Source organism: Urocampus carinirostris, chromosome 7 (assembly GCF_059441175.1).
Source record: "Urocampus carinirostris isolate Australia breed hairy pipefish chromosome 7, RoL_Ucar_1.0, whole genome shotgun sequence".
Classification (NCBI taxonomy): Eukaryota; Metazoa; Chordata; class Actinopteri; order Syngnathiformes; family Syngnathidae; genus Urocampus; species Urocampus carinirostris.
In genome coordinates, this window is record NC_142355.1 from 28,765,140 (window position 1) to 28,784,221 (window position 19,082).

General features: G+C 41.2%; 2 protein-coding genes across 2 annotated transcripts in view; one reads left to right on the forward strand and one right to left on the reverse strand.

Annotated features, from left to right (window-relative positions):
• The window catches only part of slc6a15 (solute carrier family 6 member 15), a 40,043-nt gene extending 24,989 nt beyond the window's left edge, over positions 1 to 15,054 (forward strand). Inside the window, exons 6-12 of the mRNA XM_088340457.1 lie at positions 1,597 to 1,707; positions 4,050 to 4,291; positions 6,277 to 6,469; positions 6,632 to 6,824; positions 8,399 to 8,558; positions 8,632 to 8,794; positions 11,034 to 15,054. Of these exons, the coding sequence (XP_088196583.1) occupies positions 1,597 to 1,707; positions 4,050 to 4,291; positions 6,277 to 6,469; positions 6,632 to 6,824; positions 8,399 to 8,558; positions 8,632 to 8,794; positions 11,034 to 11,408 (1,437 nt within the window). The 3' untranslated portion in view covers positions 11,409 to 15,054. The remainder of the gene's footprint in view (positions 1 to 1,596; positions 1,708 to 4,049; positions 4,292 to 6,276; positions 6,470 to 6,631; positions 6,825 to 8,398; positions 8,559 to 8,631; positions 8,795 to 11,033) is intronic.
• A 3,564-nt stretch (positions 15,055 to 18,618) lies between these two features.
• Positions 18,619 to 19,082, reverse strand: part of lrrk2 (leucine-rich repeat kinase 2) — an 83,709-nt gene continuing 83,245 nt past the window's right edge. Inside the window, exon 51 of the mRNA XM_088340458.1 lies at positions 18,619 to 18,887. The gene's annotated coding sequence lies outside the window, so the exon portion shown is untranslated. The remainder of the gene's footprint in view (positions 18,888 to 19,082) is intronic.

The window sequence follows — 19,082 nt, forward strand, 5'->3', positions numbered from 1 at the left end:
GTTAGAGTAATTTAATTACTGAAAAGTGATTTCAAAGAACTAAAACTTTACTTTACAATTGACATTGTTTGTGCCTATAGAACAAATAAATGTATTTGTAAATATTTTACATATTCTGTCTTACATTAGCATGAATACATTTCATCAAATTAAAAACTTCGTTTAGGTAAATCCATGTGATCTGATTATCATAAAGTTACACAACTAAAATGTTACATAGGCAACTTTTGTTCATTATTTTTTTAAATGTCTCAAATTATCTCTAATGTAAATCCATTTATTCTGACTTTGTACAAATTTAATTATAAAAACGTTTATTTCAAGTGTCTTTGTCCTTGTTTTTTTAATCTTAAGTATCAGAAATGTAAAAAAGTTTCATCCAGCAACTTAATAGATACATTATAAATAAGTTACATTGCACGCAAATCGATGTGTTACATTAGCATAGATAAATGTCAGCACATATAACTAAAAACTGTCAATAGTATTTCTTATGTCGAAAAAGAAACAAAAACAACTAAACTGCAATATTTTACAGCTTTAATTTAAAGGTTGTGTCCGTCACCTCAAACAATTCTACTAGTTGACGCAATCTCGTGGCTGAAATCATCATTGCAGCTTCTGTCAAGCTGGTTGTACATGACTTAGATGTGCTCTTCTTTTTTCATATTTTTGGGGGTTTCAGTCAACATTTGGACTGTATTTGAAATGGTCCTTTTCTTACTTTTTCCATTTTCAAATTACTCCAACCCCTCATTCCAGGTTTTTCCTTTTCTCCAGCCTAATGCGCTCTGGGGCTAGAACACCAATGGAGTAAAAGCATACCTGTCAACCTCCACAGCTCCATGCCCCTACAAACTGTCGTATTTTCCCATACAAAATACAAAATAATCGTACACCATATGTTTTTGTTTTTTTTTTTGGGTTTTTTTTTCGGAATGATGCATGATGGTAAATCCCCAGGCGGCAGACGCTTGCGCACAGTAGCACAGTAATTTCGTTGTCACAATATGTTAACCCATTTTGCAACAATGACAATAAAGGTATATTCTGTTCTATTCTATTCTATCAAACCGCTTGCTTTGTTTGCAACAAAAAAACAATACCGAGATATAGGCTTCCGCAGCGAACTCCTTTGACTTGATTGATTTGCCGTTTCGTGATAGTCGGTGTATACCAGATGGTACCTATCATTGACAAATTTGCGGTTTTCCGTACAGATTTCCTCGTACGTCGTACTCGTCTTAAAATGCATAAAAAACGTACTTTGTACGTCAAAACCGTACAGGTTGACAGGTGTGTAAAAGTAATGGTAAAGCAGATAGGCGTGGTGGGAAAAATTTATATAAAGGCTTTTTCAACTCAGTTGCTAACATATACTTAATAAAGAAAAAAATCTACTTTAATCATTACCTTTAACACCTACACACCCCACCTTTGACTTTGAAGGATTTGTTGGCTGATGTTTTTGAGGGTACAAACACTCAATAATTAAACATTTTAGGTAATTTTTTTCCCTAAAAAAAACAACCTTAAATACTATTACGAAGTGCCACACAATTGTAATCACAATTTTCTGTTTCAATGTTTTTTTAGGTGATGTACTTCAGCTCGTTGTTTCCTTACGTGGTGTTGATCTGCTTCCTGGTCCGCTCTTTACTCTTGGAGGGCTCTATGGACGGCATCCGACACATGTTTACCCCTAAGGTAGGTTACTTCGTCGTTTTTTTCTAAACACTTTGATTTTTCCAAAGAAAATTATCTAGAATCTCTTACAAACTTACAAATATCTGATTTTAATAAAGGTGTTACTTACCACTTAAGAGTAAGTGTGAGAAAAATATCTGTGTAGCTCTATTGACTGTCATGTGCGCAATTATCCACCAATCAACTTTCAAGGCTATGGATTTTGCTCCAAGCTTCCGTCACCATTGAAACAAAACTTTGAGATAGAGGTAAGAAAAAAAATCCAGCCGGACCTGACCCACGAGTATAAAAGCCTGAACCAGCCCAAACCCGACCAATTAACTTGATCTGTGTGACCGGGCAGGAAGTAAACCCAAAGTTGCACTTCGGCTCCAATGTACGCACAACGATGAGGTGCAGCGCCGAAGTTTGTTACTGAAATAAAATAACAGTTACTCGGGTAGAAGTAAAAAGCAGTCATCCAAATAATTACCGGTACTTGAGTAAAAGTAATTGCATGGTGTGCAGAAGGGAAAAAAATAAAATAGAAATAACGGTGAGAGAGGGGCCAGGCCTGACCCGACTTTGTCACGTCCAGAACAAAGGGTAGACCCAATCGCGTAACGTTAACTAAAAGTTTTATTGATAGAAAGAGGAAGGGCTGCGCCAGCGATCCGGTACTCGCTGGGCGCGGGAAGCAAGCCGCTTACAGAATTGGATCGTAATTCGAATACGGAAGTGGATATTCCGTAGCGGGGATAGCGGTGTCGAGGACGGAAAAACAGGGTGATAGCCAGGACAGAGAGCAAAAACGTAGTCGGAATCGAAAACAGGTCGTCAAGTCAAATTTATTTAAATAGCCCTTAATCACAAAAATGACACAATTACCTGATCTTAAACCAACATAGGGGGAAATCAAATCAGAGAGATAAGAGGGTGCAAGACCATGCAAACATTTATATGTTAATAAGAGAACCTTAAAGTCACATCTTAAGTGGACTGGGAACCAGTGCAAGTTGGCCAATACAGGAGTAATATGCTCAAACTTTTTGGTCTTAGTCAGAAGTCTAGCTGCTGCATTCTGAACCAGCTGCTAGACATCGGGAGACCAGAAAGCAATACATTACAGTAATCAAGCCGAGAAGTAATAAAAGCATGAATTAAAACCTCTGCATCTGATTGGGACAGCATCAAACGAATCTTTGCAATATCACGGAGGTGGTAGAAAGCTATTCTAGTAATATTTTTCACGTCTGACTGAAACGACAGATTAGGATCAAATATAATCAACACCTAGATTTTTGACCGAGTCGTAAACCGGGACAGAAGAGCAAACATGGTCGGGAACAAAAACAGGCCGTAGCCTGAGACAAACGGGAAGATCAGGAATGGACGGGTAGAAAAAGGGGTGCAAAAAGCGGGACCGACGGGAGTCAGGGTCAAAATGCTTGCCTTGTAAACACAACGTTATTTAAGTATTATTGTTCAAATTTTCTTTGAAAAACTAGTTCGAAATAGTTTAAGGTGAATGTAATAGTATTGTAAAATTTAAATATTGCTACTTGATAAATAAAATTAAACTTGTGAAAATATTTCGTATATATTTGTAACTTTACATATTATTAATAATAAAATTAAATAGCCCATCTGGCATCCACATAACAAATCTTTTTTTTTTTTTTTTCAAAATATTGTGCAACTGATCACAATAGCTTTAACGACACTAGCTGCAATCAGTTAACTGAATTTGCATGTACTGTGTGCCACAAGTCACTAATGCTAGTATAACTAGTTGCTAATGTTTGCAGCTGAAGTGAAACTAGACAAATAAGCATTAGCAGCGCTACTCCTAGCGGTGTTAGCATTCGCAGCACTCATGATTTGATTAAGAAATGCAATAAATTAAGGTAAACATAGATCAAACAAGCAAAAAGGATTTGTATCGGGTATGTTTAACATTCATTAGATTGAACTGCATTCTTATATAGTTGCTAACGTTTGCGGCGACAATGGAGCTAGGCGCAATAGCATTAGCAGTGCAACGTTAAAACTAAGGTGGATGAGCAAAATTATCATAGGACAATAACATACTTGGAAAGATGACTGTCATTCTATCTATTTCACAACATGTCCTCCTTGATAGTGATAGATCATTTTCCCATTACCAATAATCGATAAAATACTGTCTTTTAGGAATGATACCAGTAACTAAAACGATTTTACAAACCAAACAAAACAATAAAAACACACGAAATAAGTTGAATAGTATAGCGTGGCTTCAAGTGATTAATCATCAGATCTTTCTTTATTGTCTTCCGATACCTGGAGGTAGCTCACCATTGACGTCTTTTGGTATGTCCTAGTTGGAGATCATGCTGGAGGCCAAAGTGTGGCGCGAAGCGGCCACGCAAGTGTTCTTCGCGCTCGGCCTGGGCTTTGGCGGCGTCATCGCCTTCTCCAGCTACAACAAGCGCGACAACAACTGCCATTTTGACGCCGTGCTGGTGTCCTTCATCAACTTCTTCACGTCGGTGCTAGCCACCCTGGTCGTCTTTGCCGTGCTGGGCTTTAAGGCCAACATTATGAATGGAAGATGCGTGGCGCTGTAAGTCTCTGCTATTCGTTTTCTCTGTCATTTCGGAAGAGAGCACGTATATTATTTATCGAGCATTAATGCAGCTTACCCATTAGTGTCACTGTTTTCTTTTTCGATTCTGTAAACCTCGTCTCCTCTGCATCCACCCGCTACTCCACAATACCAGCTCAAATCACATCACACTAAGGGAAAATAAGATTAATTTTTTCCTTTCCATGTAAATTAATGGATAATGTTATTAAAGCTTATACATGTATATTACACAGAAACCCTGCCCACATTCTCACGTTACGGTGTAGAATAATATGTTTTCGGACCCTCTTTACGGTATTTTCCCCACCATATATCACCCAAAATGTATTTTGCATGTCAAAAAACATACAATTTAAACTTTGCAGTGTTCGTGTGAATGACGAGCTGCTCGACGTTATATTAAATCCTGGTCTGCTATTGGTTTGCATCACAGCGTCATTAAAGTGCACTTACACTGTTAGCTGAACTACCTCCCACAATGCCTTTCTTTTCTTTCAGTTCATAATTGTCCATGCTTCGTAAAGGCTGCAAGTCACCAATACAATACTATATTTTTTGCACTGTATTTATTTGCAATTGTTGTAAAAGGATAGTTGGATGTTTGGGCGCGTTCTAATGGATGGGCAGGGCACCTGTTTGATGCGGCAGGGGTAAACCAGTGAAAGCTGTCAGGCCCTGCTGTTGAACAAAAGAGTGTGTTGTGTCACCCTGACCCGAGTGACATGGCCGCTTTCTTGTGTCCCGTTTCATCGGGAGGGACGAAAGCATGACCAGCTTGGGAGCCGAGGTGCCTAACTTGTTTGGGTGTTTGGGCATTTGGGTTGGCCAGGGTCCCAAAAATTTTGTGTGTGTTTTTTTGCTATTTTTCCCTTTTATTTTCTTTGTGATTGTATGTGTTTGTCTTGCTGTCGGTCACCCCTCTTGAGGGATATGACCGAGGTAGATAGATAGATTTATTTGCGATGGGTTCCAAGGCTAGCAGTGATGCTAAAGCAAGTAGCAAAAACATGACAATCTTGTAAACTAAGCTTGATATTATCAAGAAAAAAGAAGAATGTACACGAATGGCTACTCGTGGTAACCATTTGGCGATCCGGACAATAAAAAATAAAGTTTCCTGTTATAAAGCTAGTCAATTCCCTTGTACATAAAAAAACGCTCATTCCCAAGAACCAGTAAACATGGTGTTAAATCTGAAACCATCCTCTTGTTGTTGCAGAGAGATTTGGTTTTGTTTTCCGTATGGTCCACGTGCAGATCTCAAGGCCACAGTCTAGACCCGCACGGGCGTGCCAAACAGCCAACTTGCAATGAGGCAGGGAGGAGAAAAAAAGGACACGCTATCGACAGCTACTCTTTTTATATGGACCAGGGACACTTGACCAGATTATGCCTTTTTGGGGATGGTCTCAGATATCTGAGACCACCTGGATCAGATGACGGTGTTTGAAGTTGCTAAACTTGTTAGAAAGACAAAGAAGAGAGAAATTTGCGGAATGTTCTGTACTTGAGAATGTCCCTCCAATCAACATAATTAAGTGAGAACATTATTTTATCAATACATTAACTTAGATGCTTTAATTACATTCAAAACTTAATGTTATTCATTATGGTACACGGTGAATTGGTACGTCCAGGAACATTCCAAAAGGGGACGCAGTCATTCCATCCATTCCAAAGTGAGTTATTTGAAACAAATAATGTCGAAGTCATTTTTGTGCTGGGCTTATTTGCTCTACAGTCTCAAACGGCTGTACAGACAATACACAGACATGGTCAACATGAAACATATGTAATGACAGAGTTTTTAAAAAGTCCTCATGCTCACAATATCCCTAAACATTATCTAATAAATACTCTTAAATAACAACTTGTCATGTTTTAATTATGTCGTTACTAGGTTTAAAAAAAATAAGAGTGTTACTTCCCATTGTAAGTGTCAACTGTTTCTGTTTTTTTAGCAATAGCAACAAGATCGCAGATCTTCTGGGCAACGGCATCGAAGCTAACCTGATCCCTAACCACATCAACCTGAGCCACAAGGTGAGCGTGGGGGACTACCATCAGATGATCGACATTATCCGAGGCGTAAAGGAAGGCGACTTTGACAAACTCGGACTGGAGTCCTGCAGCATCGAGAACGAGCTCAACAAGGTATGGTCTATCATATGAATGAGCACGACCAGTTACTACTTCATAACCAAGGGTTGTACTAGTATCGGTCTAAAAACAGTAGCATTTATACATAATCCTAAACTGGTAGTTACACAGGCATAGTGTTAACATTTCTCACCAATCATGCATTACCTCCACCAGGCAGTGCAAGGCACAGGCTTAGCGTTCATCGCCTTCACCGAGGCCATGACGCACTTCCCAGCTTCTCCTTTCTGGTCCGTCATGTTCTTCCTCATGCTGGTCAACTTGGGCCTCGGAAGTATGTTTGGAACCATTGAGGGCATCCTCACCCCTCTCATCGACACATTCAAAGTGCGCAAGGAGCTCCTGACCGGTAAGTGAGACATAGCAATTGCGAGGAATCAATAAAATAATAATGATATCTGATCCGAGTGAGGGTAGGATGGAACAGGAGATCGACAGACGGGTCGGTGCAGCGTCTGCCGTCATTCAGACCCTGTACCGGTCCGTCGTGGTGAAGAGGGAGCTGAGCCGAAAGGCAAAGCTCTCGATCTACCGGTCGATCTACGTTCCTACCCTCACCTATGGTCATGTACTGTGGGTTATGACCGAAAGAACACGATCCCGGATCCAAGTGGCTGAAATGAGTTTCCTCCGCAGGGTGTCTGGGTTCTCCCTTAGAGATAAGGTGAGAAGCTCAGTCATCCGGGAGAGACTCTGTGTAGAGCCGCTGCTCCTCCGGATTGAGAGGAGCCAGTTGAGGTTGCTCGGACATCTGATAAGGATGCCTCCTGGACGCCTCTCTCGGCAGGTGTTCCGGGCATGTCCCACCGGCAGGAGGCCCCGGGGGCGACCCAGGACACCCTGGAGAGACTGTCTCTAGGCTGGCCTGGGAACGCCTCGGGATCCCGTCGGATGAGCTGAAAGAGGTGGCTGGGGGTGGGGATGTCTGGGCTTCCCTTTTAAGGCCGCTGCCCCCGCGAACCGCCCCCAGATAAACGGAAGACTACGGATGGAAGGATGATATCTGATAGTGGCACGGCAGATGAGTGGTTAGCGAGTTTGCAGCACAGATCTGAGGTCTTGGTTCAAAACCCCAAAACTGTCCCCTAGGTATGAATGAGTGAGTTGTAGGTCTCTGTGTGCCCAGGAGATAACTGGGATGGACTTAATAAGATAAAGTGGTACAGAAAACTGATATGCAAATTGAAGTAAATGTTGTCATTGACACTGAATGACTGAAAGAGTCCAATATTTACAGTAGGTATTCCTTTTCTAATTTGAATTTAAAGATAACAGATACCTGAATAGACACTTTAGTAAAGGTTTCCCAATAAAAATATCATCCCCCAAGCCAGTATCAGATGTCATCCAAACTCTCACACAGAGGGTCAGGTATTTTATTTCATATCTGTATATTTCAATGGAAGTGACTGACTGAAGTCAAGTCAAGTCATTTTTATTTGTATAGCCCTTAATCACAAAGAGTCTCAAAGGGCTTCACAGGTTATTACACGTAAGCAGTTTAGGTTATTCATATGCTATAGAGTAGAAGTGAGTTTTAAGCTTAGATTTAAACATTTCCACTGAGGATGCAGATCGGATCTCAGGGGGAAGAGCATTCCACAAATGGAGAAGTTTAGGTAGATATAATAATGAAGATAAGAAGTAGATAAATTGAAGGGGTTTTCCAATACGATATTGGATATCGGTTTAATATCAAAACTAGTATTGGATTCAATCAAAAATCTCAGGTAATATGTATGATATACAAACTGTAAATTCCAGACTTACACCCACCTTAAATACATATTTAGTGTATTCGATGGTAATGACAATAATAGTTAAAACACAATTTTTAATCGTATGTTGTATCAAGACATCCTTGATTTTGAGTCCTGCCACAAAGAAATGGTTGCACCTATGTGTTCCTAAAATTGTGTCCAGTGGGCTGCTGCGTGCTTGCCTTCTCTCTCGGCCTGGTTTTCGTGCAGCGCTCGGGCAACTACTACGTGACCATGTTCGACGACTACTCGGCCACGCTGCCTCTGCTCATTGTGGTCATCCTGGAGAACTTGGCCATTGCTTGGTTCTACGGCATCGACAAGTACGTTGAAAATAAGAAGAAAATACATATTTTACTTAAGTTTGAATCCTAACAGTCCGTTTGGTGCCGCCAGGTTCTTTGAGGACCTGAAGGAGATGCTGGGCTTCAGGCCGTATCGCTTCTACTACTACATGTGGAAGTTCATCACGCCCATCCTGCTGCTGGTGCTGCTGGGATCCAGTTTCGTCCAGCTTATTATGACGCCGCCCAGCTACAGCGCCTGGATACAGGAGCAGGTGGGTCGCCCTCAGACACTTCGTCAGGCGCCATATTAACAAAATACAGCATTGACTCACTCGGTATGGTGACGAAGGACAATGCAGACGCACGTTAGTATAATAAAACGGTAGTTCTAGGGCAGGATTCTATACACGGAAACGCAGGAATTGAAGCAACGGTATCCGGAACACCAAAAGCAAACAAACATAAACCAAAAGATGGGCAGAAGATTTGGTGATCCAGTCATCCAATCCACAAAGTCAGCAGTCTAAGAGTTAATTAGGCAGTACTTAAAATAGGGGGATACGGCTGGGGTTCAGTACCCTGAATAAACGAAAGCTTTTGGACATTGGTGCTTGGAATGTGACGAGAACGACAATGAACTAGCAATGAACAAAGGGGATAGAAGACTGAAAAAGGAAAGAAGGAAAAAGCATGCGGAAATTAAGACAAGTAGAGACAGAGAAAGTAGTCAAAAAAACAGGACATTACTCCGTTCTAAAGATTGGTTCAAATGGAAAAGGATAGACACCTTTGATCATTAGCTAATTTGTTCGAAAAACCTTGCTACCGCTGATAAATATTTAAAAAATAAAATAGTATATATAAAAATATATGTTATTCAAACATATTTGATGCTGATAACTTCTTTGTCAGTGATTATTGGGATGAGATATCAGTTTGTTTTGCATTTCTGATTCGTGTCATTGGTGTCAGGGTTTGCAGGGGTGCTTGAAATCCTCAAATTCTTGTATTTTAATGTTGTGTTTTCGAGGATTAAAAAGTGGTTGAATTTTGGCTAAAGTGCTTGTGAATGCTTGAAATTGTTGCCATAATTCTCAACAAGTCTGTTTGAAAATGAAACAGACGATGTTCTCTGGTGGCTTCGCTTTGCCATTGCGCTTCTTTTTCCCTTGTGATTATTGGCAGCTGACATTAGTTTTGTATGGCATTGTCCAATGACATGTCACACAAATGAATGCTACACTTGAAGAAATGGTCTTTGAAAGTTCTTAAAAAGTGCTTGAATATGGCCATGAAAAAGGTGTAGAAACCTTGTGTTCTTACCGTGTTAATGTCTTGTTACCAGAATGAGGATTATAATAGGCACAGTAATTAAAGGAGGATGACTACTTGTGTCATTTGTAGAGCAAATAAGCCCGGCACAAAATTGGAATGGATGGAACTATTGCGTCCCCTTTTGGACAGTTCCCGAATGTACCAATTCACCATGTACCATCATGAAATCTGATAGCATGACGTTTTGAAAGTAATAAAAACATCCAAGTCTATGTATTGATAAAATAATGTTCTCACCGTATGTAATTATATCGATTGGAGGGGCCTTCTCAAGTACATAACATTACGCTAATTTCTCACTTCTTTGGCTTTCTAACAAGTTTAGCAACTTAGCAACAAAGACAGTTACCCGTTACTGCGAGTGGCAGATATTTAAGACCACGCCCATTGAGGCATGCCTTGGTCAAGCGTCCCTGGTCCATATAAAAAGAGGAACTGATCGAACTGATCGATAGTTCGCCCTCTCTTCTACTGCCTCACATGCAGTCGCGTGGCGAGGCCGTGCGGGCCTGCACTGTGGTCTTGAGCTTAGCACATGGGCTTTTCGTTGCAACCACCCGGCGCACGAGACCCAACGGTCTCAGATATCTGAGACCACACCCAAAGAGGCATTATCTGGTCAAGCATCACTTCTCCACACAAAAAGAGGAGCTGATTGATAGCTTGTCCTCTTTTTCCCCTCCCTGCCTCATCGCATGTCAACCACTTGACGCGGTCGTGCAGGTCTGCACTGCGGCCTTGAGATCAGCACGTGTGGCATACATTGTGACCATACGGCTCACAAGACCAAATCTCTCCTCAACAACAAATAAGAGGATGGTTTCAAATTTAACACCATGTTTGCTGGTTCTTGAGAATGAGCGTCTTTTTCTGTACAAGGGAATCTCCCCAAATCGACGAGCATTACAGCAGGAAACTTTCTTTTTGTCCAAAGAACTTTCAGCGGTCGAAAACTCCTTTAATCTCCAGTACCCCCCCCTGCTTTTTTTCCTATCATTTATTCTCTGTGTTAATAAATTGTGTGTGTTATTTTCATTAATCTGGTTCATCGATTCAATTTTTTAGGATTATAAATTCATTTCAAGAGCTCAATTAATGAAAAAGTTAAAAAAAATCCCTACACATTTATTACCTTGCCTCCCTTTAACATAGTTTTCTTCTTGTGTATCACATTAGGCGCAAGAGAAGCTGGTGGGTTTCCCTCCATGGGGCGTGGCCGTGTGCATCTCCCTGGTAGTGGTGGCGGTGCTGCCGGTGCCGGTTGTCTTCGCGCTCCGTTACTTCAACGTGATTGAGGACGGTGCCGGCGGGATCTCGTCCGTTTCTTACAAGAAGGGTCGCATCATCAAAGAGGTCGCCGCGCCCGGAGAAGGGGACGACGCCAGCCTCCTTCGCGTTAAGACTCCCCCCAGCGAGGTTCCCTCCCCCTCCCCCGCCAACGGCATCTACCGGAAGCAAAGCGGCGGCGACACGGATACCGCGCCAAACGGTCGCTACGGCATCGGATACATTATGGCCGACGTGCCGGACATGCCGGAGTCGGACTTGTAGAGCGCCGCCCTTTGCCCCGCCCTTCTTCTTCCCCTAGTTGTCAATGTGTGTACCGCATACTACTTGTTACACAGCCTAGCTGCTTTCTTTCTAATCGCGTTTCCTTTTTGTCATCGCTGGATCTTGACATCTTCAATCTACGAGGTGGGGATACACACTCACAGGCCACGTTATTAGGTACACCATCGGGAGCGTGACGAACTAGCGTATCGTTTTAAACTCGCACACGCCTCGTTTCTTCTTAAAAACTGGTCTCAAATGTTCTCGGTTCAAACCAAGTTACACACGTTAAATACGTGCTGCCGCGATTAGAATCATTTATTGTCAACGTAAACTACGAACAAAATACCAACAAACAATTTACGACGTATTGATTTAAGGTCCGACTCATCGTCAGATACACCAAAGAGTCCTTTCCCCCTCGTCGCGATTTTTGACATTTTTTGTTTTTTCCCTTCTCTAACATTCGCCTAAAGCACCATAAAAACAGTGTGATCATGATATTAAATTCAATGCCTTTTCGTATGTAGTCTATATCACTGGTGGTCTAGTGGTAGAGATTGTCATTGATTCCCATACATTGTGGTCAGTGATATTTTTCGACAGATTGATAATTGCTCAAATACGATACTACCGTAAAATCAAAACATTGTGCACAAAAACAATATATCCCTCTACCCAAAATGGGTCAGAATATCCTTCAGATGCTACAAAAGCTCTAACATTCACCTAAAGCACCGTAAAAACAGTGTGATCATTCAATGCCTTTTCGTATGTAATATATATCACTGGTGGTCTAGTGGTAGGGATTGTCATTGTGCCAAGCAGGTTTGATTTCCGTATGTTGTAGTAAGTGATACTTTTCGACAGATCGATAATTGCTCAAATACGATACTACCGTAAATTCAAAACATTGTGCACGAAAACAATGTATCCCTCTACCCAAAATGGATTAGAATATCCCTCAGATGCTACAAAAGCACTAAAGCACTATTTTTGTAATTAAACAAGTAAAACCTCCCAAAAATTTGAGTTTCTTGGCATTAAAATGCCACAAGATAGTACCAAAGCACTATTTTTGGACTGTTTTAAACAGTGGACCACTTCAAAATATTGTAAACAGGAAACAATCAGACCTACCAAAGAGAAAAATGGATCTGGACAGATCTGTTATCTCACAGATCACCCAAGTAGACAACTGACAAGTTCTGGGAATATCTCCCGAGTGATGGGCTATTATTTGATAGGAAACATGATTTTGAATCTATTTGAGCTCATTTTAACACGACTCCTTATTACAACCTGGTAAAAACATAGTAATAACACAATAATAACACTGTAATAGTGAATTAACATAGTTGGTTATATGAAATACACGGTCCGTTGCGCCAATCGGTAACCAAAATATAGCTCTCAGCCTCAAAAAGGAGCCCTGCCTGAGTTTGTGCGTGAATAATTGTGCATATTGTCGCAAGAAAACACTCCAATTAGGAAACATATTTTTGGGGCATTTTTAGAATGCTTACAATGTCAAATACAAAATGAAAATGGGTCTTTTTCTCATGACATTGTCAGCATTTACCTTTAAAAGTTGTTTAGAAATTAATTTTTGTGGGTTAAAATATAAGGAATTTCATCAGACATCAATTCAAAGCACTTTCTAGATCTGTTATTTTGTTAAACTAATGTGGGGAAAATATATATATTTTTGAAATGTTATTTTTTATTAAGAAGACAATACTGTGATATTCACCTATCCTCTGAATTTGAACTTTTAATTGGGCACGTACAGTCGGCCCGTGGGATATGACATTAATTTGTTGTGAGGTGTGGATCGCAAAGTAAAATGGTCATATAGCGGGTAATAAAAACCTTTAAATTAGCTCCAAACCTCTGGTAGCCCAGATAAAATCAATAAAATAAAATACTATGATATAGTAAATATGTACTTGTATGTATTTATGTAATATACTTGCATATTAAACAATATTTCATGCAAAGGGAAAAAAAAAAGAAATACCTTTGGTGTGACGTGATTTCAGCTGGTCTAGTGGAGTTAGCAGGCGGCTGCACCAGGAGAAGATGGCAAGAGCAGATTTAAAACTTACACTTGTAAGGATTGTCAAGCCCCTTAGAAGATTACCTTGCTTGTATCGCCTTCTCATTTTTAATAACAGTTGCAGTCGTAGGTTGGTTACAGCAGTGCTCCTTATGGGGGTAGGGTCTTTGTATTTCCTGATATTTGCAAGCTTCACGCATGGTTATCAAGAACGTTTTTTTTATTCTCCCTTTAGTATCAGTGCAATATTAATGTATTGTATCACCAACTTAAAAGTTTTTATGTAGCACACGTGATTCTGAACTGAATGAAGAAAGCAAAAGGCATTTTTGAGGTAGTTCAACCATTACCACAGTAGTATTGTATATAACATCGACTAATAGCAGACAGGCTTCTTAGAAATGTAATAACATGCGCACAAACACCGCAAAGTTTGATTTTTTTAAGAGTTTGGGGACGGAAAATAACTAGTTTGTCAGAATGTGGCACAATGCCATCTTCCAGCTAATGCTAACAGTCTCTAAATAGCAGTTTCTTGATTAGAGTCAGGTGTGGGTAATAATTAACAGGGCCATGTCCAAAGTCTGGCCCGGGGGCCAGTTACAGCCTGTGATTAAATTAGTACTGGCCAGCCAGTAATGTGGACCACAGTATAAAATAGATTTGCACAACATTTGAAAAAAAACAAAAACATTTGACTAGTAGCCCTTTGACAGCCTTGCTCTTAGCCCTCTGTGAAAATTTTAGCCCCCACCCATTTTCGACACGGCGACCAAAAAAAAGGAAAGTTGACTGTAAGGGCTGCCTGTCCAGGACAATTGGAAATTGGAGTATTTTTTCACCTATATCCGAAACAACTGCTTCTTTCTAATTTGCCAAGAGACTGTGGCTGTTTTCAAAGAATATAATTTGAAAAGGCACTACCAGAAAAAAAATGCAGACCACAAAAAGCTAATTGGAAACAAACGCTGTGAAAAGGTGAAGCAACCGGAGGCTGTTTTATCGGCACAGCAGCGCTTTTTCACGAGACCCTACGAGTCAAATGAAAATGCTACAAAGGCGAGCCACGAGGTCGCGACGCTGATCGCTAAGCACTGTAAACCTTTCACTGAGGTTGAATTTAATACTGTTCATAAAATGCCAGGCTGAATATGAAAAAACCCACTAAATGTAACATTATCAAGTGTACTCCATAATGTGTCCGGCGAGCATGTTCGAATTTTCCCATCAGCCCTTGCACCGCTTACCCCCCTCCTTGCTACAAAAGAAAATGTGAGCAATAAGGTGGACGTGCAGAAGTCGGCAAGGAGTGTGCCTACGATTATAGAATACGAAGTCTTTGTATAGCTAACAGTATTCTGTAAATATCAATGGCATTTATCTCATCTGGATCAGTGTTTTGAAGGTTCAGTCATCAACTTATTATTATTAACGTCATTGTTTTGTTTTTTTACTCATGTGTTTGTGAAGGCAGAGTCCTCCTCCTTGTAAATAGTTTTTATCCATGAAATTGCTTGAAAACACGCAGCAGAGAAATGTCTTTTTCCCCCTTTGCTCCTCCTCATTAAACATGAACCGAGAAAACAAGAGTCCTTGTCTTTGTTAATTCCAATGATTGTTATCAACTGGAACATTATCGGACGGAAATGATCGAAAAGTGCGTTTTTCGTTTATCCGGAAATAATGAAACCTGAAGAACGCTGTTGTGATGTTGTCACATCTAAAGTGAGGCGAGCCGTGTGGAGCTAGCTTAAACCCGTGTCATGATTACCGATGTGAATAACCTGTGTCGCTCTTTTGGCGCCAACCGCTGCAGGCTCTGATTGGCTCCCTGTCCCGACTTAAATGTCGGTCCGTCTGCGAACCTCTGTTTTTACACGGCAAACCTTTTTTTCGATCCTGACTCCCGCCTGTCCCGTTTTTGCTCCCGTTTGTCTCCGGCTCCGACCTGTTTTGATCCCGACCACGTCTTCTCTCCCGACCCGGCTTACGGCCCATTTTTGTTCTCGACTACGTCTACTCTCCCGTCCTGGCTTACGACTCGTTTCCGCCCCCGACCACGCTTTGCTCTCCCAGTCCCGGCTACCGACCAGTTTTTACGTCCCTGACACCGCCATCGCTCGCTACGGAAGGTCCATTCCGAGTGCGATAGCGACTTGCTACCTGCGTCCAGCAAACACCGGATCGTGGGCCTTCCTCTTTCTCTCAATAAAACTTGTGAGAAACGTAACGCTATTGGGTCCTGTTTCCGTTCTCGTCCTGACAACCTGGGGACGAATCTGAATAAGTACAGTAGATGAAGGTCTGCTTCTAAGTTTTGGTTAACTGATAGCCTGGCTTTGGCTAATGGTTACAGGCTAACACTACAGAGTGTACTATTTGCGGTTCAGCAAAGTAGTTTGTGAGGGACATTCAGTCAAAAGTGCATTTTCGTTTTTTTTCACAAAAGAAAAGAGAAAAGAGAAAAAAGGGCTTCCGAAGAACACTGTTGTGATGTTGTCACAAGTAAAGTGAGGCGACATATTTAAGCCAGCATCGCACGGCATGCTGGCTTAAACATGGGGACGAGTCTGTGTAGAACGCTGCTTGTTTTTCATTTTCCACAAAATAAGTAGATGGGGGTCGGAACAGGAATTTTCACCTACGATACATTTTCTCAAAAGTTTGAATGTCCCTCTGCTTCCATGGTTTGGTTAATTGTTAGTCTGTCTTTGGCTAATGGTTACAGGCTAACACTACAGCGTTAACTATTTGCAGTTCAGCAAAGTACTTTGAGTAGGGCAAGCCGTGTGAAGCTGGCTTAAACCCAGGGACGAGTCTGCAAAAAGCTGCTTAGTTTTCATTTTGCACAAATTTAGTAGATGGAGATTAAAACAGGAGCTCAGTATGCTTTTACCAACAAGACATTTTTTCAAGTTTTTGTTAGCCGCCGGACTTTGTCTTATGTTTACATGCCTACAAGACAACGCTAACTATCTACAGTTAAGCTATTTTAATCTGTAAACATGTACCTTGCGTGTGATTATTACAGGGATGCCTTGTTTATCGTAGTTCATGGGAACCAAAACCCCCTCCACAAACGAAAATCAGCCCCAGCAATGGTCGACTGGGGATAATGGATCGCAACCACACTAGTGCAGTTTATCTGAAGCGTAAATAGCGGCAAAAATGTGTAGCCAAGCCCTAAAAATTGCATACTTCTGGTGGCAGCAATATGTGATCAGGGATAATGAAACACTGCTGCACGAGTGCAGTTTATTTTTTGGTGGACAGAACTGCGTAAACAAGCTCCCAGCCCTGGCAAAAGTGGACTACAGTGGAACCTCGGTTCTCGACCATAATCCGTTCCATTTCTTTGTACGAAAACCGATTTGTACGATCACCGAAGCCGTTTTTTCCCATTAAAAGTAATGTCAAATTGTTTTAATCCGTTCCAACACCCTGAATGTTTATCTTGAATATTTAACGTAAAGCTAACCCAGGCTAATCGTACGTTCGCGTTAGATTACGCTAACATGAACGTGTAAAAATAAAAAAATCAGGTCGTTTACACGTCATTTAGCACCCGGGTCTCCACAACAAGTGGTGAGCGGTTAAAGGATAAAAAAAAGAATTATGAATAGGATTTCTTACCGGTCAGCAGAAGCCATGCTGTATTCCTGAAAGAAGGGAAACTCGCACATCTTCTTCATATTTTGCTATTATTTCTTTCTTAAATGCAATAGTTGTACGCACTGCTCTTTTTTTTTTCACCTGTAGCAACTTTGCTGCTTGCACCGACCTTCTTCCGAGGCATAATTAGGGGTTAAAACACTCCGTTCACCGATATTAAAAACGAAAGCAAAAAGGAGTGCGCACTCACGTGACAACAGTTCTTCACAAGGGGTGGGGGCAATCTACGCCCGTACGCCGCTCAGCATCGCCCCTAGCGTACCGGCGTTCGAACTCCGATTTTTTGAACGAAAAGTGAAGCAAGAATTTCTCGAAATTTTTGGTCGAGAACCGATTTGTTCAAACTGAGAGGCGAAACCGAAGTTCCACTGTACTTGCATGACAGTAATATACGATCAGGGATCACGGATCGCTGCTGCACCAGTGCAGTACCCTTTTTGGTAGACAGGATGGCAAAAAAGAGCCACCAGTTCCAACGAAAGGTGCTGGTTCCCAATTGCAGCAATATGCGGTCAGGGATAATGGATCACAGCTGCACAAGGGCAGTTCGTTTTTTGGTGGACCGAACGGCAAAAAAGAGCCACAAGGCCTGACAAAAGTGCACTACTGGTCGCAGCAATTTGTAATCAGGGATAGTGGATCGCTGCTGCACGAGTGCAGGTCCCTTTTTGATGGACAGGATGGAAAAAAAGAGCTGCCAGGCCCGACAAAAAGGAGCTTTGCCGGTCCCCATTTGGATTGATATGCAATCAGGGATAATGGATTGCCACACAAGAGAAATTCACATTTTCGGCGGACAGAACAGCAAAAAGACCCGCCAGCCCTGACAAATGTGCACTATGCCAGCCCCTGCACACAGGAATATGCGATAAAAGATAATGGATTGCAGCCACATGAATGCAGTTCCCTTTAAGCAGCGGGAATGTAATATGCCTTAATGTTCATTGTTTTAGATTGTAACTTTTTCAAAGTCAGTTCAAAACAAATATCTATTGTTGCAGTGTTTCGTTAACGGTTTTAAGCTAAGTATTTTCGGTTTCAGCCCCAAGTTTTTATTTCTGTGCAACTGTTAGGGTCTAAGGCGCCTCCTTCCACCAGAGGGCGCCTATTTGGTTTGTAATAGGGACAGGTGTGTCCAATCACCCCACACTTCTCCCTAATTAGCCTCACCTTCCATAAGGACATTTTTGGAACCTAATTTCCATTTTCACCCTCTTTTTTCACATTGTTCACAGTCCCTCCTGCTTTCTGAGGTTTGTTTGATTCTTTTTATTATTATGACTGTTTTATTGTTGTTTCTGACAGTTTGTTTATAACTTTATGAAGCATGTTTGAGATTAAACCATTGTTTGGAGTACTGTGAGTTTCCTGCTTCCTGCGTTTGGGTCCATCTGAAACCGCAACAGCATCCCTGATATTAACCCGTTCCGCGCCATTCATGTTTGAAAAAGAGAGACCAGAAAAAAACAACCGTTCTGATAAAAATCTAGTGTTTATTCAGTCGTTTGAAACGTCTCGAAATTGATGGCGTCGTTAGCATTGTGGCTAGTGCAATTGAGTTTTTGTAAACAGGTTGGTTTGTGACACAGCTAAACCGTGTTCATTTCCAGTCTCAATGTACAACACTGTCCCTTTAAATCAAATGCTCTTATCTTCAAATAACAATGTTGACTCATCGAGGAGCTCAGAAATTAGGACTTCAATCAAGTGCACGTGGAGATCAATTGAGTCCCATTCCCTTTCGCGTTCTGGAAAGAAAAAATATAAATATTTAGATTCTTGGTTATGTGCTAGAATGAATTGTGTATAAGCCACAATGAATGCTTTAAGTAATTCAAACTCTTAAATGTCAACCCGTGAAACCAATGGTCTCCAACGCGGTGCACAAGGGTGCCCACGGACCTGTTTGAAAATAGCTCACCAGTGCTGAGTCATTGTGATTT